This window comes from Melozone crissalis, unplaced genomic scaffold, assembly GCF_028551555.1.
Source record: "Melozone crissalis strain CALT ecotype California unplaced genomic scaffold, PUWL_Pcris_2 ptg000033l_1, whole genome shotgun sequence".
NCBI classification, from domain to species: Eukaryota; Metazoa; Chordata; class Aves; order Passeriformes; family Passerellidae; genus Melozone; species Melozone crissalis.
The window spans coordinates 15,161,272-15,185,082 of NW_026535811.1; the positions used below are offsets into that span (position 1 = coordinate 15,161,272).

The 23,811-nt window shown below is 46.6% G+C and overlaps 2 protein-coding genes across 2 annotated transcripts; both read left to right on the forward strand.

Annotated features, from left to right (window-relative positions):
* Positions 1 to 877: 877 nt before the first annotated feature.
* On the forward strand, positions 878 to 11,162 carry LOC128940420 (C-type lectin domain family 4 member A-like). The gene is made up of 9 exons (XM_054281804.1): positions 878 to 959; positions 2,389 to 2,490; positions 3,774 to 3,890; positions 5,361 to 5,450; positions 7,069 to 7,161; positions 8,473 to 8,556; positions 9,459 to 9,601; positions 10,233 to 10,342; positions 10,898 to 11,162. Exons 1-9 carry the CDS (start codon positions 878 to 880, stop codon positions 11,037 to 11,039), a joined length of 963 nt encoding a protein of 320 aa, XP_054137779.1. The 3' UTR covers positions 11,040 to 11,162.
* A 6,273-nt stretch (positions 11,163 to 17,435) lies between these two features.
* On the forward strand, positions 17,436 to 23,271 carry LOC128940561 (C-type lectin domain family 2 member L-like). The gene is made up of 5 exons (XM_054282044.1): positions 17,436 to 17,502; positions 18,198 to 18,281; positions 19,135 to 19,319; positions 19,992 to 20,092; positions 21,729 to 23,271. The coding sequence occupies exons 1-5, from the start codon at positions 17,454 to 17,456 to the stop codon at positions 21,844 to 21,846; spliced, it is 537 nt and encodes a 178-aa protein (XP_054138019.1). The 5' UTR covers positions 17,436 to 17,453; the 3' UTR covers positions 21,847 to 23,271.
* Positions 23,272 to 23,811: the final 540 nt, after the last annotated feature.

A 23,811-nucleotide genomic window follows, 5' to 3' on the forward strand; every position in this document is an offset into this window, starting at 1 on the left:
TTTCCTTGGAGATTGGTCACAGGACAGGGCAGCTCTTGGATGTGCTCTGGGTCCCCCTAGAGAGCTCCCCTCAGGTGCCTGGGCTGACTGCTGGGCCCCTGTACAGTTCCTCTCCCCTCCATTGCATGGAATAAAACTTTTCTTTTCAAAACACAAAGCAGTGCTTGTGTGTGTGTGGGTGAAGCTTTGGGAACTCCAGACACTTCCAATCCAGAACCACTTCCCAACACAGGAGACCTCAGGGAAACCATGAATTGTGGTGTTGTGAGGTTCCCAGGATGAGGTGAGGGATGACAATTTGACTCCATGTTCTCACAAGACTGATTTAGTATTTTATGATATTTTAATATATTATTTTAAAAGAAATTATATACTAAAACTTTACTAAAGAAAGAGAAGGGAGACTTCAGAAGGCTTCACAAGTATGATAATGAAAGCTCATGACTGACTCCTCAGAGTCTGACTCAGCTGATGGGGATTGGTTATTTTTTGAGAACAATTCATATAGAACCAATCAATGATGTACCTGTTGGAAGATGACCTTCAGACCACATTTCCAGACAATCAGATAATTCTTGTTTTCATTCTTTTCTGAGGCTTCTCAGATTCCCAGAAGAAGAAATCCTGGGGAAGGGATTTTTCAGAAAACATCATGGAGACAATGAACTTGTATTTCCTCATGTTGCTGACATAAAACCATGAGCCTTCAAAAATGAAGTAGAAATAGACTTCTCTTTTCATTAGAAGTTTCTAAATGACCGGAAGGGTCAAGAACTTCCTGCTGAAGGTTGGAGAGGGGAGGGAGCTCTGAGTCATGCCCAGCCCAGAGTGTCACTGTCACAGCAGCCGAGGCAGGAGAGAGCAGAGTGGAACCAGAATGGCAGAAAATGTCATTGACTCTGACCTGAACTTGCCTGAACAACCCAGAGCGAGGCTACACACCATCCCTGATGGCCAAGGTAGGTCCAGTGCTGGGCACTGAGCTTTCTTTGCATTCTCCACTCTCTCTCCCACATCTTTTGAGAGAGTTCCTTGCAGCACCAAAGCCCCAAAGAGCCCAAGGGAAACATGAGGGCCAGGGCTGGAAAACTGCAGGTTGAGTGTCCAGAGAGGGTTGTTGATATTTACAAAGGCAGGTTGTTGGGAGATCTACTTTTCTCTTGCTAAGGTGCAGGTGTCAGGCAGTGTCTCTGGGGTGAGATTGAGAGTCCTTTTTATCCATTTTGGAGAGCATTCCAGAGCTGAACATCCATTGCTGCTGGCCCTGGCCTGTTGTCCCCCAGCAGACTGAGATTGCTGCAGCAAACTGCTCAGGATGGAGTGGCTGCTGTTGCTGGTGCTCACAGCAGTCTCCTGCACAGCTGCTCCTGCTCCCTGAGCACAGCAGGCACTGCCTGGCGGCTCCTCCTCCTGCTCTGGCTGTATCAACTGCTTGTTGAATGCACCAGTGTGAAAAAATGTTTCATGGACAGCTTTAGTCTGATTTGGGATCAAACACTTTGCAAAATTCTAACCAAGGATTTATCTTTCTTTAATGAGTTTTAAATGGTTGCATAAATGTTTGCATTGGTTTTGCAATGTCTGCCATAGAAGTACATCCTAAAAATTAACAGACTTCATACAGTGTGTCTCTGTATTTAATCTTAATTTTTCTTCCCCTTTTTTTCTAACCCTGCTTTCACTCTTGCAGAAATTATTTCTTGCCATCCAATACATTTTCTTTTGCACAGTGTTAACCCTCTGCATGTCTTTTCAGATGCGTGGAGTTATTAATGCCCCAGGAAATTGGGTGTTACCACCGCTTTTGACCAATGCATTCTCAGCTAACTTAACAGGGAACCACAATTGATGTTACCAGATTAAAAGGTTCATTTTCATCAAAATTTCAAGTTTTTACACATTTTCAATAATATTTTATTGTTTCTCTTCTTCTCTGTTTCTGGCAAACGCCTTCCAACTCTTTTCTTATTTTGTCCACAAGTGATTCCAGGTACTGATCTCTGGCTTTCAGCAGAGAGCTGCTTTGTGCCTGGATCCCATTCTCTCAGAGCAGCCCTTTTAAGCTCCTCTTTACTGAGCCCCTCTCCTTCAGGCAGCTCCCTCTGTCACCCACCCACCCTCTCTGTGTCCTTCTGCAATCCAGGGCTTGGAGGACTCTCCTGCTTTTCCCCTCTCCTCAAAGCCATGGCAGGTTGGGATCTGTTCAGTTCCCTGAGCACAGGGCTCCAGAGCCAGTGGGGAAGCACCAGGACATTGAGCCTGGCTCCAGCCTGCCAACCTGGAATGCTCCAGAGTCCCAGTGGGAGCCTGAAAAGGCACCTTGGAATGCAGGGCAAAGGGGCTCTGTGCAGCTGCTCCCCACACCTGGATGTTTCTGCCCCTCTGTAGGTCAGAGCCATTGTCCCAGAACACGAGCTGCTGCTCTGCTCGCTGTCCTGCTTGTGATCATCCTCCTGCTGGCCATAGCCCTGTATCTGACACTCACCACGGGTAAGTCCTGCTGGAAATGGAACACTGGCACGTAAATGGTGTCTGTCTGCTACTGACTGGTGTCCAGGCCATGGCATCCAAAGCCAGGAGGAATGGAAGTCTGCTGTGAAGGCAAAGGACAGCAGTTTTCAGCCACTCATGGCTGTGAGAGGAAATCTGTAAAAGAAATGCCAGGTGCTTTGAAAGTTTTAAAATCCAGGAGATAAAATGCCAGAACCAATTGAGAAGTGACAAGGTGCAAACACTTCACAATTCATGATAGAAAAGCTTTTGAAGAAACAAGTAAAGATCAGATAGTGCATGACCTTGATCAGATTGCAATCCTTGAGAATATTTTGAGATGACGATATTGCATCATGGCACCCAGGTGTGACACCAAAACTCTTAATATAATGAGGAATAAATGCTCCTTTGAGAGAGACAGCAAAGTTACACCTTCAAGGAATTTTTGTCGCCTCACTGAAATAAAAGCCTTGTGCTCAGGGTCTGCAGAGATATCACCAAGCTTATACCAATGTCTGAGCTACTGAGAAAGACACATTAATTCCATAGAAAGAAAATACTATCATATCCAGGGAAAAATTAATAATAATTAGGGTCATATGGTACTTTGCAAGTTTTCAAGGATTTAACTGTCAGATATTTCTCATTGTCTCTTTCCATCTTTTGATAATTACATAAGTCTGAAGGGTTTCCACAGCCAATCACACTCAAGTCTCAGAGTCTCCCAACGACTCAGAGCTACCCATGGTGAAAAAATTGCAAAGCCTTTAGTGTATTTGGTGTAAAGCATAGGCTTGGGTGGGGTGATTGCTTTTTGGTTTCCAATGCAAAGAGTTCAGGGCACCTATGTAAAAGTGCTTTGATATGTATAAAATGTTCAATATCAGAGCAAGGACAAATTAAAAAGAAATAATAAACCAAGACAACAGAAGGAGGTGAAATTGGCTGCATTTAATGGAGCACAAAATCTGGACCTGCTGTGGTTTTTCTCTCATTGCTGTGGCTCCCTGTGTGCTGTGCCTCACATCCACCTCTGCTCTGGGAAGGGCTGGAGCAGTTCTGGGTCAGTTCTGGGCTTTGGCCCTTGGGAAGGGAACACCTTGGTGTGTGCTGCAGCTTTGAGGGTTGTTTGCCAGGAGTGAGCAAAGCGGCAGAGCTGGCATTTTGTGTTGTGTGATGGGGCAGCCAAAGAGGCCCAGCAGGGCTCTGACAGTGCCTGGCACAGTGGTCCTTCATTGCAATTACAATTGTATTCTCATTTCTGCATGGTCCAACTGCAGGCAGCCAACAGGACTCAACAGCATTGACCTCCAGCAGCCAAAATGTCTCAGCACCATTGTCCCCCAGCAGCCAAGAGGAATCAACAGAGTTACCCCCCAGCCATGAGGAGGCACCAGGTAGGCAACCCTCTGTCATTCCAAAGGGAGTGTCCAGTAGTCCCTGTTGGATTGATGGTTAAGGGGGAGAGAGAGGACCTCTGTCATCATTTTGTTCAGAAAGAATACAACAAAGTACAACAAAGTACTGGCATTAATTCCACAAGGCAGCAGAATGCACTTAAACTGATAGAAAATCTTATCTCTCTGTGTGGAGGTAGAACCAAGGGAGCTCAGTGCTGGACAGCAGGATGGGTTTGAGTGTTTCAGAAATATGGAATATTCTATGTCTTATTTTGTGCCCACATCATTAAACTTTACACTTCTCCATGTGCATTCTTCCCTGCTGTCTTGCATTTATCCCATAACTCTGTCACACCTCCACATTTAGCATGATCTGCAGTTTTCAGGTTTTCACATTTTAATCATTCTCCCCATTTGTGTATGGATGTGAACTGAATGGGACACTCAGAGACCAGCAGGGAAAAGTGAACAACAGGAGATGAAGAAGAAGACAAAGGGCATTGGAGACACTTTGCTGTCATAGTTTCACAAGCAATACTCTCACATTTCCCTCAGGGACTTCCTGGGCCTTCCCTCAGGGAATTCCTAATGCCAGGAGCTGTAGAGTTACTATCCCAGAGATATTCCAACCTGCCTGTGCTTGGTCCCGGACATCCTGCTCTGGCCAACCCCTGAGAAGGGGAACTGGGCTCAGGGATGTGAAAAGGTCAATTCTGTCCTAAACCACTCTGCTGGTGTGTGCTCAGGACAGCAGAGCTGATGTTCCCAGAGATCCTCTAGAACTTTCTTCTTTATTTTCTTATTGTGAATTCACATCAGATGTGTTACCTCCCAGTGCCCAAGTGGAAAGAGAGTTCTAAGAGTGGGGTTAAAAACCAGCAGTAGCATTAGCTGCCAGCAGTATCCCTTGGGATGTGTTAGTACATCCCTGTTGTATTTAGGCCATACCTTTTACAGTCCTTGTGGCTCCTCACAAGGAACTGCCTTGAACTGAAAGATCTGCCCAGTTCTGACTCAGTCAATCCTGTCACAAGGGATTGATTCATCTTCTCTGCCATGACCTTCTCTGCTGAATGTTTCCTGCAGAGCCAACCATCCTGCCTGGATCACATTCCCTCTGAGCAGCCCTTTTTAGCTCCTCTTTACTGAGCCTCCTCTCCTCCAGGCAGCTCCTACCTCTGTCACCCACCCACCCTCTGTGTGTCCTTCTGCAATCCAGGGCTTGGAGGACTCTCCTGCTTTTCCCCTCTCCTCAAAGCCATGGCAGGTTGGGATCTGTTAATTTCCCTGGGCACAGGGCTCCAGAGCCTGTGGGGAAGCACCAGGACATTGAGCCTGGCTCCAGCCTGCCAACCTGGAATGCTCCAGAGTCCCAGTGGGAGCCTGAAAAGCCACCTTGGAAAGCAGGAGAAAGGTGGATTATTCCAAGTGTTGCCATAATTTTTACTTGTTTCTGTCACTCTCTAGGAAGAAGTTGTTGTTCCACAACACGAGTTGCTGTCCTGGTCACTGAGATAATCGTGCTCCTGCTCCTTGTTGTGTGTCAGGTACTCCCATGTAAGTGCTATAAATGGAATAACAGCAATTAATTTGTGTCTGTCTGCCACTGACTGAGGTGCAGGCCATGACATCCAAGGCCAGCAGGAACAGAAGTCTGCTTTGGAGGCAAAAGACAGCAGGTTTTTGCCAAGCATGGCTGTAGGAGGAATTGTGCAAGAGAATAGAGTGTTTTGACAGTTTCAAATTGCAAAGCAAAAGTAAAGAAAAAAAAAAAGAAGGGAAAACTGACAATGTTGAAACACTGAGGAATTTATTATGCAAATGCTTTCAGGAAACAAAATAAGATAATGCCTGTTGGCATGTTAATGAGCATAGGTGAGACTATATCAAGGCGATGATAATTTATTGTGGCATTAAGATGTGACGCCAAAAATCTTTAAAAAATTTAGAATAAAATTTCATTTGAAAAAGACAGCAAAGTTCAAAGTTACATCTTAAAGGCAGTTGTTTTCTCCTTATTCAAATAAAAGCCTTCTGCTCAATTTCTACATGCATACCCAATTTATAACAACACATTATATTTTAGAGAAAGAAAACATCGTATTTTCCATCCAGAAAAAAAAAATCAGATCCATGTGGAACTTCCTTTGAAAGTTTTCAAGGAATCATGTTTAAATTTGAGATGGTTTTCCTCATTACTTTCCACCCTTTGATAGTTGAGCAAACTGGAGACACTCCCACAATCAGTCACAGATTCTGACTAAATCATGCAAATTAAGTTTAGAAACTCAATGACACCAAGGGCCTCACACAAAAACCTCCGCATGAAGCAACTCTGATAGCAAATTACACAAAGAATCTTGGGAGACCAAGGAAATGTTCCCAGTGCAGCTTCTTTGGGAGAGAATGGCAGCCAGTTCCCTTGGATCTGGGAGACAGGTTTGGAGCATGAATAAGGATATTTGTTATTGAATTAATTTTTATAAGTCTAAATTGTTTCAGTGCTGGAAAGCTCAGTTTAATTAATGCCATTTAATTTCATCAGATAGGATGAAAATGCAAAGGGTTGGCATCAGGGATCCCAGATCCCTTCTAGGTCACAGGGCAGTGCTCTTTAAATGCCATCCAGCTCTGATGGATGGTGCCTCTGACTCACATCCAGACAAAATTCTGACTGCCAGAGCCCCCTCACTAACCCAGTTTGGCAGTTCTCCAGGAAATTCCCTCTTCCCAAGCCACTGTTCCTTGGGATGGAAGCTGCTCTCCTGGGCCTGGCGGAAACCCTGCCTGCCCATGGCAAGTGGGAAATGAATTCCCTGCTTTGCTGTGCACACATGCAGGGTTGCTCTTCTTCTATAAAACCAGCTACAATTTGGCATATTAAGCACCTTCTGCACTTCTTGAAACAGGCTGGATCCATCTCCCTTTCCTGAATGATGGCCCTCCAGCTTTTCCCCTCTCCTCAAAGCCATGGCAGGTTGGGATCTGTTCAGTTCCCTGAGCACAGGGCTCCAGAGGCAGTGGGGAAGCACCAGAACACTGAGCCTGGCTGCAGCCTGCTGATCTGGAAGGCTCCAGAGTCCCAGTGGGAGCCTGAAAAGGCACCTTGGAATGGAGGGCAAAGGGGCTTCTGTCCAGCTCTTTCCCTGATCTTTATGTTTCCATCCCTCTCTAGGTCAAAGCCATTGTTCCAGAACACAAGTGTCTGTCCTGGTTGTTGTCCTGGTTCCCATTGTAGTGGCCCTCACCCTGTCTTGGACACTCCCATGTAAGTCCTGCTAGAAATGTAACACTGGCAATTAATTTGTGTGTCTCTGCCACTGCCTGATGTCCAGGCCATGACATCCAAAGCCAGGAGGAATGGAAGTCTGGTGTGAAGGCCAAGGATGACAGTTTTTAGCTTCCCATGGCTGTAGGAGGACATCTGCAAAAAGCAAAGATGTTTGAAGGTTCAAAATTCCAAAAGAAAAAAATCAGCAACAAAAGAGAAAACAACAATGTTCAGACACTGAGGAATTTATGATACAAATGTTTTGAAGAAACCAGTAAATCTCAAATAATGCCTACTGGTCTTATGATTGCAGTCCTTGAGAATATTTCAAGGTGATGATGTTGTCTTATGACATAGGTATGTGACACCAAAAATTTGACAATATTTTGAATTAAAACTCATTTCATAAAGGCATCAAAATTGGAAATGAAAAGAATTTATTTGCAGCTTATTTCAATTAAAACCTTGTGCTCAGTCTCTTCACTGAGTTCATAAAAATTTATAACTAACATAAACTGATGAATGATATCTGGTGGAAGATGTATTCTTATCAACACCAGGAAAAAAACCCAGATCCATTAGATACTTCCTCTGAAAGTTTTCAAGGAATCATTTTTAAATTTCAGATGTCATTTTTTCTTTCCCTCCTTTGGTAGCTGAGAAAGCTTGAGAAGCTGCTACAACCAATCATTCTCAAGTCCCACAGTTTGCCACCTGCTCAGAGATGCACATGGGGAAGACATGGCAAAGCTTTTGATCCATGGAACTTAAAAAATAGGGCTGGGGGAGGCAAGTCATTCTTCTTTTTTAAAGCAAAGAGATTGGTATCTGAGAGTGGTATGACATTTATAAAATGTCTAACAACCAAGAATGGGAAAAATTAAAGAAATTCAAAGCAGCACAAAGTAACAAAGTGTAATTATCACTTACTGCAGCTTTAGCATTGAAAGAGGAGTCATTAGACTTGGATCCAGGTCTGGCTTTAGTTATAGTTCTTTTGTGGGTTCAGTAATGACTTGGTGATCTGAAATTTGTATACACTAAGAAACTTGACATCTAGATGGAACTCAAGGAACAAAATCATAATTCAGATACAACTTGTGTAAATGAACTCAAGTGTTGCCTTTTACTCAACATGGCTATTTTATGAGTTGTGTTGTAGACCCATGAGCAAAGAGGCAGAGTTTGCATTCTGTGTTGGGTGATGGGGGGTCAGAGAGGTCCAGCAGAGCTCTGACAGTGCCTGGCACAGTGGTCATTCCTTGCAAGCAGAAACTGTGTTCTTATTTCCAGATGGTCCAACTGCAGGCAGCCAAAAGGGCTTAACAACATTGTCCTCCACCACTCAAGAGGACACAACAACATTGTCCCACATCCCTGAAAGGAGACCAGGTAGGCAATCCTCTGTCTTTCCAAAGGGAGTCGCCTGAAGTCTGTTGGGTTGATGGTTAAGGGGGACAGAAAAGGAACTCTGTCAGGATTTTGTTCAGAAGGAACACAAACAACCCCTCTGCCATGTCAGGAGTACAAACCTCCCCCTGGGACACTCCCAGGATGAGCTCTGGAGCCCATGGAGGGTTTGCATTTGCAGCTCATTTGGAAGCAGTGCAGGCTCAGCTCTGCATTCCTGTTCCCCAGGGAAGAGCTGATGCCCCTGTGCTGCCAGAGCAGAGCAGTGGGAGGCAGGGAAGGCACAGGAGGAACAATCCCTCAGGTCCACAGCCCCGCAGGGAGCAGGATGGACAATGTGCCTGTGCTGCTTTCCCAAGGCCCCTCGACTGCCAGCCTGTGACCTCAGTGCAATTCCAGGCTGCCCTTCAGGAGCTGCTGGATCCCCAACCAAAGTGTCTCCTGCAGGCCCTGTCTCCCTGAATCCCATCCCCTTTCCAGCTGCCCCTCCCTGCTCCTCCTGCTGCCCTGCCTGGCAATGCACACAAATATTGGTGCTGCCAGTGGCACCTGTGCTGCCCAATTCTGCATCAGGCAGACCAGACTGTGGGGATGTGGGAGCTGCTTTGTGCCCTGAGCATTTCTCTGTATGCCCGGAGCAAAGCTGGGCAAGGCTGGATCATGTTTGCTGTGCTGCTGCTCCCTGTCTGGCTCCTGCCTGCTGATTCTGGGCTGCGATCAGCCCCAGAGGCTCTGGGGGATCCCTGGTGCACTGCTGACAATTCTCAGCAGGAGCACACAGGCATTTCTGAGGGCTGGAAAGGCCTCTCTGTCCTCTCCATTGTTGTGGTATCCTTTGGTCAGTGTCAACATGGATTTTACACACCTCTTCTTCCTTTCTGCAGGCTGCCCCATAGCATGGAAGAAACATGGCAGAAAATGCTACTTCTTTTTTCCAGAGAGGGAAGCAATGGACTGGAATGCCTCCCGTGCAGAATGCACTGCCATGGGCTCAGACCTGGTGGTCATTGACAGCAGGGAAGAGCTGGTGAGATCCAACTCCTGGGGCAGCTGCTTGGGGGGCTGGAGCTGCCTGGCCAAGGGCTCAGCAGTGACACTTGTGCCAGCTCCTGTCCCATGGCCTTGGGCTCTGGGACCTGCTGCCAGCCATGCACAGCCCAGGCCTGGCAGTGGCAGCAAAGGCCTGCACAGGGAGAGGCCTCCTGGGCCTTGCAGTCCTGTCCCTGGAAGCTCCTGTGCCCAGGCCTGGTCCCATGGCAAGGAGCAAAGTCCCTGCCCAGCTGGCTGGGCTTTTCCAGGGATTTAGAACACACGCCATGGAGCTTGAGCAGACACTTCTTTGGGAGAGCCATGGCTGGAACAAAGCCTGAAAAGGCTTTGCCACCTCCATCCAAAAGGAAAAGTGTCCCCAGCTATCAAGTCACACCTGTTAAGCACCAAATTACACCTGTAATGGCACCACAGGTGTATCCTTAAATCTGTTATATTCATAAGGGGTCTCCAAAAGGGAGAAATTCATCCTCTGGAGCTGTGGGCAGAGGTGCTGTGGCTGGATGCCCACTGCACTCTCTGTGCTGCCTGTTTAGCCCTGAGCCTTCTGGGCCTATGCTCAAGAAAATGTCATTTTCATGTGTTCCCATTGTTGGTTTCCTTTCCAGAGGTACTTGCTCTCACAATCAAGATATAAATACTACTTCCTTGGTCTCACACGCTCTCCAGAGGAGCAGAAGTGGAAGTGGATCAACAACGTGGAACATGACCCAGCCATGTGAGCTCCTTCCAGCAAGTCCCTGCCATGCAGTGTCTGGGAGGAGGAGAATGCCAAAGGCAGAGCAAAGAGCAGAGAGCCCAAGGGAGATCAGGGACTGTGCTGTGGGGGAAGCTGATTGCTGGAGATGCAGGGGCTTCAGCACAAGCCTGGGCCAAGGAAAGGGAGCCTTGCAGGGCCAGGGAACACAGGGCTGTCCTGTAGGGATGGCAGGAGAGGACACAGCTGGAGTTCTAGTGGGGAAGGAAGGATCTGGCTGGATTCAGTTCCCTGGGGAAAGGAAGGGAACAGGAGGCAGGGACAAGAGAGAGAGGGGGATGTCAGCACCATTGGCTGGAAGAGACCAAAGCAGGGGAATGTTTCTGGATGGGAAAGCATTGCCCAGAAACTTTTGTGGAGATGTGGGGAACAAAAGTGAGGAATGGGAGGGGGATTCCAGCAAGGCAGTTCCTGATCTCTGTGGCAATAAACAGCTTAGCAGCCAGGCCAGGTGCCACTCTGCCTTTCACTGCATGTCAGGAATGGAACCAAATTTGACTTTTTTTCCCTATTCAGGTTCCGTATATTAGAACTTTACCGTGACTTGCACTGCACTGTGATTGGACGTGGTGAAGTACAAACTGCACCTTGTCGTGGAACCCGAGCAACACAAAATATGTGTGAAAAACCTGCAACAATTTCCAACAGGCATCTGTAGGAGAGCTAAAACCATCATGTGCAGGCTGATCTGTTCTGCCCAGCTTCCTGTAGGAACCATGGATGGGATGTGTCCCATTTCCCTTGAGCTGCCCAGTCTCTGCTCCCAGGCTCTCCTGCAGCCTCTCTCCAGCCTCGGGGCTCAGCTCAGCCCAGCCTTTCCCTGCTGCTGCCTGAGCCTGGATGGATCCCCTCTGGAAGAGCTGGCCCTGGCACACAGGAGCACTCTGGCACTGTTTCATGCCAGAGGTGGCACTGCCAGGCAGGCACTGCCAGGGGAGAGGAGTCCAGCCTGGGCACAGGGGTGAATCCCAAACACATCCTGACTCATCTGCAAGTCCCATCCATCCCCAGCCCTGTGTTCCCAGCCCTGCCTGGGCACAAGGAGAGCCTTCCCCACCTGGCCACAGCCTGGCCTTGCCTGCAGCCACAAGGGAAGGGCAGCACAGGTTTCTGCCTGGGATCCTGCAGGGAAGGCCATCCCCACTCCTAGCCAGGATGGACATGAGAAAGTCAGGTGGGGGTGTGGATAAACCTTCCCCTGTCCCAGACTGTTCCAAGAGCACACAGGATCCCAGAGCATGTGAGGGAAATGGGAATCAGCCCAAGGGAAAGGATGCTACAGCAGCACAGCTCTGGGCATAAAATCAGCCCCAGTCCTGTGTGGGGAATGGAAGGAATGTCAGATTTAGGATCTGCTGGGGAAGGGCACAGGATGGAGACCAGCAGAGCCCAGCAAGGCCTGGAGAACAGAGTCCCAACAGAAGCTGAGCTGGACAGAAAACAGAACAATGAAACCCAGAGTGATCTGTGAAGGAGCTGGCCAGAAGCATGAGAGTGACCCACAGGGAATGGCAGCACAGTGCTCTGGCCTCTTTTCCTTGGAGATGGGTCACAGGTGGAAATGATGCCTGAAGGCTTTCCTGCTCAGAAATGTTCAAGCCAACAGCAGAAACAGGTGACACCAGGAAAACAGAGCTGTGATCATGAAAGAGGGAATATCACCTAAACTCTGCCGCTGTTCTTCAGTGACTCCTGGGACCCTGGGCCTTGTGTGACTCCAAGAATATTTCTTCTTGCTGTGTCCTTTAGGCAGAATAATTCCTCCTTTATTGGTGCCTTTCATGGCTCTCTCCTTTAGCTGCAGGGTGGAGAAAGCTCTGTGCTGCCTGTGAAATCTGTGAAACTCATAGCCTGGTTTACCAGTGGGAAAAAAATTGTTCAGTCAAAAAAATCTATATACCGTATGCTGTGACCATTGGAAGGGAAAATGGAATCCTACAGGTAAAACTGTCTCTTTCTAAATTAAAAGCACATTGTGATGTCCCTCACACCAGCCATCCTCCTCACTCACGTCTTGCATCAAATGCTTTGGAAATGTATTTGCACTTCTTTCCCTGACTTTCCATTCCCAGAGAACAGAGTAAGAACATGGAGCTGTAGCAGAACAATTCCAGTGTCAGACCCCAGGATCTGTACTTCTATTCCAGAAGGAAGCTGAGTTGGAAGGGCTCTTTGCTTGCACTCATTTTCCTGGAGAGGGTGGGAGAGCATTCTATGTTGTGTTATAGATTTTTGCCTTCTATTTTCATATTCCAGCTGCTGTGATCACTTGGATCAAGTGGGCTCTCCTGGAGGCAGGGCCAGGGAAAAGCCTCTTCCCTGGGAGCCACTGGCCCTCAGTTGGAGCCTTCAGCAGGCAGCAGAGGCAGCAGCTGTGCACCAGAGGGGTGGGAAGGGCAACCCACCCTGGGGCCACTGTGGAACTGCACAAACCCCATCAAATCCAGAAAGCCACAGGAAGTCTCAGGACTCAGAAGCAACTACAGCTTGCAAAGAAATCCCTACCAAGGGCAGAAGTTTAAATGAAAGTGCTTTGTTTCCTCTGCCTGTGTGTTGTTCTTGTTCACAATTCGCTGATCTTGTGAGCTAAGTTTTACAATAAACTTCCACTTTACAGCTTGTGATTCTTGGATTACCTCTGGCATCCCTACTGCAAGGGAAGGGTGAAACATTTCCTCCTCACTCTGGTGTGGTCAGGGTCTAATCCTGATGCCAAGGCCAAGCAATCCCTAAGCAATTCCAGTGTGACCTCTTGCTCCTTCCGTGCTCAGTGCCTCAGGGAATGCCAGGCTGGTTCAATTCCTGCTGCAGCTGGGCAATGGGTGACACTCCCTGGGACAGGCCAGGCTGGCAGCACAGCCCCAGAGGGGCACATCCTGGACCCAGGACTGGCTCTTTTAGTGACCTTTATCAAGGAGAACCTGTGACAGGGACATCTCCAAGAGCTGCTCCTCAAAGCTCATCCTACTTCTATGGACCTGTATCCCAACTGTGTCTCAAGCCAGCTGTGGTGTTTAGGATACACTTGGTGGAAAAAATGCTCTGAGTATCTTGGCAAAAATCACAACCAAGGGATTTTGATTTTATTGTAGGAGAAAACAGCGAAAGAAGGCAAGGTTCTTAAAAGAATCCACTCCAAACCATTGAAAAGCCCAGAAGCTGTTGCATAGAAGTAACTAAGCAGAGACAGACACGAGCAGACATCTCAGAGACGAGTGATACTTTATGTAAACAAAAGAAGTTCATGCAGTATTGCACATGCAAACAATTTTATCTGGTTCTAAATGACAACTGTACCAACACAAGAAATGGCTCTCACTGCCAAATGGGCAGTTCAGGGAGGATGCACTGCCAATGCAGACTTGGTGTCAGAGCAGCAAGCAGGGTTTAGGGCACACAAAGAACACCCTAAAGATAGCACTGACAGTGTTACAGAGCTTGCAGCAATCACTGGCAGATTGGGTTCCTTTTTAGCACACACTGGACTTTCTGGAACCATTTTGGGTTTGTGGCTGCAAAGGCTTCAAATGGGGAATGACTTTTCAAGGTGCGGTGTGATGTTCGCTCTGTGGTGGGTCACAAATTATCTATAAAGGAATTCTGTTCTTTCTTGGGAAGTGGCCCATGGGAATCTCAATGGGGTTTAACAGCACCAAGTGCTGGTGCTGCACCTGGGTCTGGGCAGCCCCTGGGATCAATCCAGGCTGGGGATGAGCAGAGGGAGCAGCCCTGGCAGAAGGACTTGGGGCTGCTGTGGGTGAGAGCTGGCCCTGCCTCAACCCAGAGCCCCCCTGTGCTGGGCTGCACCCAGAGCCCCAGGGCAGCAGGGCAGGGGGGATTCTGCCCCTCTGCCCCTCTCTGCTGAGTCCCCCTGCAGGGCTGCATCCAGCCCTGGGCCCAGCACAGCAAGGACAGGGAGCTGCTGGAGCCAGGCCAGAGCAGGGACACCAAGGGGATCAGAGGGATGGAGCAGCTCTGCTGGGAGGAAAGGCTGAGGGAATTGGGATTGTGCAGCCTGGAGAAGAGAAGGCTTTGGGGTGACCTCATTGTGGCCTTCCAGTGCCTGAAGGGAGCTTGTAAAAAAAGAGGGAGAGAGACTTTTTACATGGGCAGATAGTGACAGGACAAGAGTGAACAGTTTTTAACTGAAATAGAAAAGATTTAAAGCAGATATTAGGAAAAATACTCAGGGGGTTGCTGAGGCCCTGGCACAGGGTGCCCAGAGCAGCTGTGGCTGCCCCAGCCCTGGCAGTGTCCAAGGCCAGGCTGGATGGGACTCTGAGCAACCTGGGATAGTGGAAGGTGTCCCTGCCCATGGCAGAGGGGTTGGAATTAGATAAAGTCTATTCCAATTCCAATCCAAACCATTCCATGATTCTATGATCAGTGAGTGACAAAAGGTAATCAAGGATTATTTGGGGTAGCAGCAGGCAGGAGGCAGGATCCAACTCTGACTTTTCAAGTCAGTCTCACGAAAGCCCTCTTGTACAATGCTATGCTTTTTCCTTAGAATGTTCGCATTTTTATCCCGACATCATGGCAATATTTTAAAGTAACTTTCCAGTGATTCACTTTGGAGGGTATTTCTGCCTTTAGCCTGCAAGAAATTCCTATCTTGTTAACCAACTTTTATTTTAGGAATTGTGTGGAGGCTTCTTAGCCAAACTGATCAGGGAAAGTGAAGGTGAAGGTGAGTGTCTCAGTTGCAAGCATCTGGGGTTAACAGCAGTAGTTTTGAAGGTCAGATGATTCACAGCTATGTTGACAGCATTTCTCAGGGTTTCTTGCCAGCCTGGAGAATCTCCTGCAGCTGTGAGAATTACCTTCTGTACTCGTGGGTGAGCACAAAGTGAGCACTCACTTCTGAATGCTCTGTGGTTAAAAGCCACAATGCTATTTTTGACCTCAGTGACAGGCAGGACTGAATGGCAGGAGCCCAAGCCACTCCTTCAGAGCAAATAAATGCTGAATAAGCTGTTCTTAGAATGCCAGCTCTACACACACCAATGCTCCACTGTCTCCTTGTGTGTAAAACATGCTCTACATCAAGCACATACTGAACTCCCTGCTGTCCTAATTCCACATCCCCCTCTCATCCTCTGCCCCTCTGGATTCATGTCTTCCAAATCCTCTGGAAAAGTTTCCAGCTTGTGCTCTCTGGACCCATCACCTCTTCTCTCTCCTGGTTCCCTAGCCTCCCTGAAGCCACCATGCCTTAAGCCTTGTCACACATATCTTTTGGATTCTTCTTCATCCTTTTATCTTTCCTTTTCTTTTCCAGTGCTGTCCTGGGAACTTTGACCAGTCCAGCCCTCCCAGTTCAGTGCTTAAATGAATTCCTGCTGCAAGCAGAGGCTAAAATCAACTGCAATTCAAATTATACTTATGGAAGTATAAAGTTTAAATGGTTCTTTCTAAGCTGTAAACATAAACACCTGGAGATGATTTTCAGCAACTCACCACCGCTCAGAATCCTTGACAATCAAAGTAATTGGAGATTGCAGTGAAAGCTTAAAGTGTAACCCCCCGTTCCCATGGTTTTCTGTTTGAAGTTTCCTGCCCAGGTACAGAAGGATGCCTATTTTGGATAAACCACTGCTGAATTCCTCACCAGCCTCACACAGAGCCCACATGATGACTTGGAGAGATCTGTGTTCCTCAGGCCGTTTGAGCACACAGCACAGCCCAGATCTGTTGTAAGTACAGCAGTTATTGTGCAAATCCACCAGATGAAATGGATGATAGGTGTGGCCCTGTCTTCCAAGCAATGCTGAAATTTCTACTGCACCTTCATCCCCACGGGCAACCCAGCATCATCAGGCTTTATGTTCTTCTAGGTAAAGCAAATCACTGGCCAGGTTTTCCAAAGAGGTTTAAGTAATCAACGTTTAAATACTTGATTTTACTCTCCTTCTCCATACAAAAGAAGAAAATTAATAAATGTGAAAAGTGAAAAATGTGTATTTTATGATTGGCTTTTCACAAATATAAAATGAATATTATATGTGTTGTGTTAGAAAGTTATGCTGTATGAATTCTCTTAAGTGATGTGTTAAATATAGTTTTAGGTTATAACAACATGTTAAAATAGAAACTATGCTATGTAGGATACTTTTTAAAACAAAGGACTTGCACTGAGATAGCAGCCACAGGACACCTAAATCTTTCAGAGAAAAAGAATTTATTGCTCTCTTATCAGAAGAAACTAACTTCTTGCTGCCTCACTAAGGCTCGAAGGTGCTGTTAGGATTCAAAGGAAGAAGTTGACAATGACCAGACAGAATCCTGTGTTTGAATGGAATTTATGCATCCTGTGTTTGAATGGAATTTATGCATCATGTATGAGGTATGTGAATATGCAACAGGGTGTTGCTTTTAAGGCTTAATCCTCTGTTAACGTGGGTCCCTCTTCGAGCTTATGCTGCCCAGAAAAAGGTACCATGACGTCCGTAACTCTTTGTTTTTATTGTCTCATATTGTCCTAATTCAAATTGTCCAAATTATTATTACTCTAAATGTATTCCTATTTTTATAACCATTTTATTACTACCGAACTTTTAAAATTTTAAAAACAAGTGATTGGCGTTTTTCACATGAAATAAATAAAATTGGGGGGGGAAAAACCACCAAACCGTTAAAAAAACCAAAACACCCGAAAAAAGCAAAACCAAAAAAAACCCCAAACCCACCAGACAAAACCAAAACAGAGCCTTCTCCCTTCGTGTTAGTTCCTGGAATTTGCTGATGTCACAGGATCCCGATGAGATTTTGTAGGAGCCGACTTCTCCTTGAAAGCGTCCCCATTTCCTATTTCTCCGGAGTTGCGGAGTGACTGCCCGGGCTCCGTGGCCATGCCCCTGGGGGCTGGCAGCGAGGGCAGCGGCAGCGGGGCCAGTGTCGGCGAGGGGAGCAGCAGCGGGGCCAGAGGCAGCGAGGGCAGCGGCAGCCAGGGCAGCCAGGGCAGGGAGAGAAGCGGCACCGAGGGGAGCAGCGGCACCGAGGGCAGCAGGGGCCGGTCTCGCTACGGCCCGAGCGCCGGCCGGGCGGCCCCGGCCCTGCCAGCCCCGCGCCCATGGGCAGCGGCGCCGAGCGCGGCGGCTCCGCGGGGCGCGGCACCAAAGGTGACGGGCGGGGGACACCGAGGGGCCGCGCTGGGGTGCGGGGGGGATCCGGGACATCCCTCCGGAGCATGGGGAGCCGGGGAGGCCTCCCGGGAGCCGCCGCACCGTTGGAAAGGCGCCGGGCTGGCAGTGGAGAGACCGCCCGGAGAGGGGACCCTCCTGAGGGGCCCCTCCTGTGGGGACAGCTCGGCCCGGCACTGCCCGAACAGCCGGACACAGGGCAGCGGCAGGGTCTGTGTGCTTCCACAGCCCTGGAGGGGACAGGAGCAAAAGGAGACTAAACAGCTGTGACTGTGGGATAAGGATATTTCTCAGGAAAAGTTTTGGGCTCCAGAACCGATAGCTTTTCTTATTTCCTCTCCAGCCTCTTATCCATGGAACTTATCCGTGCCGTGTTTAGGCACTTAGCGCCCACCGTCATTTTCCCCTTGCTCGTTTCTTTCTCTTTGGATCACTTTAAGTTCTGGATGATGTAACTAAAATTTGCAGTAACTCAGAGTTCTTGTTAGATGATAAGCCTTGTGAAGATGAGCTAAATGTCTGCTCCCAGCCTGCTCTCCACAGAGAGTTACCTTTGTTTTAAACAGCTTTGTGTGTCCTGGGCTCTACTCCCCTGTCAGCTGGTTCTTATTTGTTATTTTGTTTTTTATTTGTAATTTGTTTTGCTTTTTAATTCCTTGCATTCATTTTTTCAGGTCTGTTCTCAAACATCTGGCTGTGGCGAGCTGTTGCTGGAGTCCTTACTGCTGCTGTCATTCTGATTTCCTGTATCCAGTTTGGTAAGTAAGGAATTTTAAAAGAAAATCTAATTAGCAATAGAAATTACCAGGATTTGGGGTTCCATACTCGGAGGGTGCTGAGGCCCTGGCACAGGCTGCCCAGAGCAGCTGTGGCTGCCCCATCCCTGAAGTGTCCAAGGCCCGGCTGGATGTGGCTTGGAACAACCTGGTCTGGTAGAATCTGTCCCTACCCATGGCAGGGGTGGAACAAAATGATCTTTGAGGTCACTCTCAACCCAAGCCACTCTGTGATCCTGTGTGATTCTGTGATTTCTGTTTGAAATTGTGGGCCAGTGCAGGAGCAGCTCCACATGCTTCAGTGGGGCTAGGGAGGGCTCAGTTTAGTCTTAGTTTACTTTTGGTATCAAGTTTGTCACATCACTCTTGCTCTTAATCCAAGTTCAAGAAAACAACAACAGGAAGATTGTCCTACCAATCTGCAGTCCTTCAAAAATGCCACTATAATAAACAAAATTATTAATTCAACTGTGAGGAAGCAACACATGCAAAAACTGGAGTTGTTGGAATTTTTAAGCTGTAGAAGAGTCCTTGGGTGTTTCTTTATAATCACCTTCTCAGCTATTTCTACCAATGTGTCCCTGACCATCCTTTTAAGGATATGTCAGGAGGCAGAAGGGTGCAGGATCCAGAAGATATAATAATGATAATAATGATAATTATAATGATAATAATAATAATAATATCCAAAAGATATAATAATAATTATTATTCTTTCAGCTGGGCAGAAGTAACAATGCTGTGGCTAGACTGGGATTATTTTAGATGATGCAGTCAGAAAGTAAAACCTTTCCCAGTGGAAGAAGAGGGTAGATTGTTTTTTGTCTTTTCCCAGTAAAGCCTTCTCTGGCCAAAGCGTTTCCAGTGTGTCCTCCCCTGGAGCTGTGTCCATCAGGCTGGCTGTACTTCCAGAGGAAGTGTTACTTCCTCTCAGAGAGTGAGGCTGCCTGGAACTTCAGCCAGAGCCAGTGCTCCTCCCACAACGCTTCCCTGCTGGTCATCGAGAATCACCAGGAGCTGGTAAGGGAACCACAGGGGGATCCTGTTTTCCTCCCAGTTCTCTTCCAGGGAACTGCTTCTCCATCCTCCTCAGCTGAACAGTTAGGAAGCTGATGTAAGACCACAATGAGTCACAGCCCACAGAAGACTTTGTGCCTCTTCTCCGTGAAAACAGGAAACATCAGTTTGAGAAGTTGATGGTTTAGAAAACCTCTGAGTACTTCTGTGAATTAAATTTGGTGCTGCTCACAGCTATAAATTGCCATATTGAGGGCATCTATCAGGGTAAACACTGTTGCATCTCATTTATCTTTAATTAAACAATTATTTTCTCATATTGAGATAGGTTAATGACACACAAGTTGGTAAATATGTTCATTGTGACCTTTGGAGTTAGGAGATAGTTACCTGAAGTGCAGCTTGGAGCATTTTTTTTTCTATATTGTACCACAGTATTAGGAAAGATTCCACCCTGAACAAAGGCCTAGGAGAATATATTATTCTGGATCTGTTCCAGACCTTGATAGCAGACCTTGATATTTTAGAATAGCCTCTCTCTAGGTCAGTCAACCTATCCCAGTCACCAGTCTCTCTATATTTAGGTTTTAATATTGTTTCTTCAGCAGGAAAGGCTAGATTGTTGTTTTGCTGAACTTACAGAACTTCTTTTCTCATGTGGGTTTATTCCTACAGAGGTTTATGATGAAGATAACAAAGCAAGACCCATGGATTGGACTCCATAAAAGAAATGAAGAGTTCTTCTGGGTAAATGGAAAAGCATTAGACAATGAACTGTAAGTTGATGTGGAGGGGTTTTGCTGGTGATATTTGATTATAGGGGAGTAAGAAAAATAATACAGATCTTGTGACTTGTAGGAAATCTCTGTTATTATGTTGAAGGGATGGAGAGGGTATGGAATGCACTGAAGATTTCACATGGCATTGTTAAAACTGTGGCAGATGAAAGTGAGGGGATGAGTTTGTAATGCTGAGAAGCAACATGAGGCAGGCTGATGGTAACAGACAGAGAAAGTGAAACCAAGAGACACAAAAGCAGTGGGAAGAAGGGAATTGGGGGAGGAAGGGAGGATTGCAGTAACACGAATTCCTCATCACAGAATATATTTTGCAACAATAAAAAGCTGCATGTGAGCTGTTTGAGGTTAATAGCAAAGGGATTTGGGAGACTCCTAAGACATGTTTTCATTTTTATAGAATGTTCCTCAGAAAGAGGCTGCTGGAGGGAAAGGAAGATATGAATTTATGCTGCATGAGCTGCTCTGTGGCCAGGGCCCACTGTGTGTTCTGTGCCAGCAGTGCCAGGTGTGGGGCACTTTATTCCTCTCCCTGGCAGCTGTCCCATCTCCTCAGAGGCTGCTGCAGCTCATCCTGGAGCAGCTGCTGCCAGGAGGTGGCAGAATTACCATTGATAGGTTTAAGCAAGGAGAGTTCACAAGCCTGAAATTACCTTAAAAAATGGAAAATTTAAATACTTCTAAGTCTGTGACATTACTGGTGATGTGTGACTATATTCACTTCATCCCCAAGCCCTGAAGGCTTGATCTGACAAAGGCATTTAATGTGAGATGTGGGGAACACGTGGGCACCTCAAGTTGAAAACTGCAGTCCTTCCCACTCTTTTATCCCCTCTCTGCAGTACAAACATCCACTGATGCTTTCATTTTCAGTGAGCTTCTTCCCATTCTTGGACCTCTGCCTCACTGCTTGCCTCAAACTGCCCCTCCTGAAGGGGAGGGCAACCACCTTGATATCTAAGCTCAGGTGTCACTACACTGGTGGGGATTTGTCCCTTGGCTTTTCCAGACACCATTCCAGTTTGCTTGGCCTATCCATAGAGCTTTATAGCACTTTGTTGGAAAGCAGAGTTGCTGAAGGAGTCCCTTACCTCTTATGTAGGGACACCTATGGTGTGGAAACTGGGGTTTGCTTCTTGTTTCCCCCAACAACCCTTAACCACAGTGCCTGTTGAGTTCTGAGGAAGGGAGGAATTAGAGATGCATTTCCTTCACAGCTTCTGCTGGAACCTTTGAGCTGGATAGGAGGATGTGGAGGTACAAGGTGGTGGTGCCCATCTTGATGGCACAGCATCCCTGAGAAAGGCAAACCTGAGTTTCAGTCTCTGCTCTAAGGATGTGTTTCACATTAAGTGACCACTAAACAAGATGCAGGGGTACTACAAGTGCTGGATTTTGTATTCTGGGCATGAGATACCATTAAGAAAATACAATCTCCGTGGTGTTCCCTTCAAGGCACAAAACATCATCCTCCTCTGGTGCCTTGCCTGAGATAAATCAGGCTTTATTCCAAGAGAATTCAAAGAGAACCAGAGATGCCCATAGCTGCCTTTGCTCTATTGCAATATTTGATTGTGGGTGTCCAAGTAACCCTGTCTCCCCTTCTCCCTGACAGGTTTGAAGTAAAAGGCTCTGGCAGCTGTGCCTATCTGGAGTCCAAAGGAGTCTCAGCCTCAGGATGTTCTTTAACCAGGAAATGGGTCTGTAGCTTGAATATCAACTCAGCAAGATAAAAGTGGACAAAGCCACCACCCCTGACTCTCAGAGCTCTGATATGATGCCTACACAGGCTATGCCTACACTTTGGCACCTGGGAATGTGTCCCAGCTCCTACCCAGAGGTGAATGACTTTTCTGGCAGCCAGAATTCTCCACCCATGGAGGAAAGCTTTAAAGATGCCATTTTAAAGGCTCTCTTTAGCATCTTGATAAGTCATTTCCTTGCCCCATTTTTCCAGCTACTGCCCAGCTGTAGTTTATTTTTGCTGTGCCATCAGTATTTCCTCCATTTACTCTTCTCTTGTAGGAGCAGCTGCTCTTTCTTTCCCTCTTTGGGTGTGCAGTTGGAGGTTTTTGTTCTGCTTTTCCTTTTGGCAGGCTCTGTGTGCAAGGGTGGTGGAGTGGGTCTGTCTGGAGGGCTGCCAGTGCCTCGTGGATAGAGGGCAATGCAGAAGTGAACACTGGTGTTTTAGACAGGATCACAGCAAATTCCTCTCTTTGCATTTGATGGGATGTACCTTGCATTGTATTGCACGTTTTGTTAATGTTATGTTACATTGATGTTGTTAAATGCTGGTGATAACACTGTCAAGCTGATTTATGTAGCTGCACTGCACCTGAAGTTATCCTCACAACACTTTCTTTAGCCAAAAAATGTCACAATAGATAAGAATATTTATTTAACTGAGCATCTACACTGATGGGGGGAGAAGAGTTGGAACTGGAGAAGTGATAGTGAAGCTGCAGGGATTAATGTGTAATGCAGGCATTATGTATAACGTGTAAATGTAGGAATAGTCCTCAGGGCAAGGAGGCAGAATCAGGAGAAGGGAATGAGAGAATTATCAGCAAGGGATATTTCTCTGTGTCTCCCTTTTGCCCTGTGCCTGTCATGGTGTGAGGCTTCTGAGCAAGGGGACATTTCCAGGTGGACAGTCAGTGTTTCCTGGTGTAGGTGACATTTTCAGCAGCCCCCAGTGCTCTTGGATTGCTGGGAGCCTGAACAGGATTAGGGCACAATCCCTTTGATTGTCGGAGTCCTGCACATATCTATCAGGTTGTCCAAAAATTAAAAGTGTCATTTGACCCAGAGGAAGCAAATTTGCCTGGAAGGAATATAACTATGAAGTTTCCAGGGAAGGAAGAATGGGAAGTTCACCCCCATTATTTTCTGTGACAGAAGGACTTGACTGTAGCAGGACCATACACATGGATACTGTCAGCAGCTTGTGCCTTTCAGATGTTTATTTAAATATAATCACTAATTTTGCTGGATTACACTTTTCTTAATTGCTTGTATTCTTTATAGGCACAGTAACAGGACTCTACAGTATTAAAAGCCTAATTATCTATTTATTTTTTATGTTGGGGGGAAGGTGTTATTCTGCAGTGTTTTTACATTAACCTGATTCTGAAGGATATGGTATGTGCAATAGTCCTGAAAAGATACTTAATAAATATCTTTACAGAGCCCCTGAATTACAGTGGTTTGTATCTTAATATTGGGATATTAAAAGTATTTTTCATCTCAGGCACCATTTTGGTGAAAAAAAATCTGAAGCGAAGTAAAATATTAATGTTTTGAACATGGAAAAAATCTTTAATCATAATGTTGGGGCTGACATGAAGCAGAATATTTGATCCAAAAAAGAATGTTTTTCCCTTTTTAACACCTCATAATGAGTCACACTTTTAACAAAAGGTTAAAAAGTGAAAGCTCTTCTGGAATCTGACTCCTTCGGGATGCAATGAACTTCCTTGGTGGTGTTAAGAAAAGAAGAGTGAAGCTGCAAACTCTGCCAACTTGCTTTACTCAGAGTGGAGTTTGATGAAGTACTTCAATGGTAATTTCTTTTTTCCTTTAAATAAGTGACTGCTTAAACTGTAGGTAAGAACTTCAGTAAGGTCCTGCAAAAACTTGTTTAATTACATGAATAATAGCAAGAAGGCCCAAATTGTTGATGTTTTATGAATATTGTT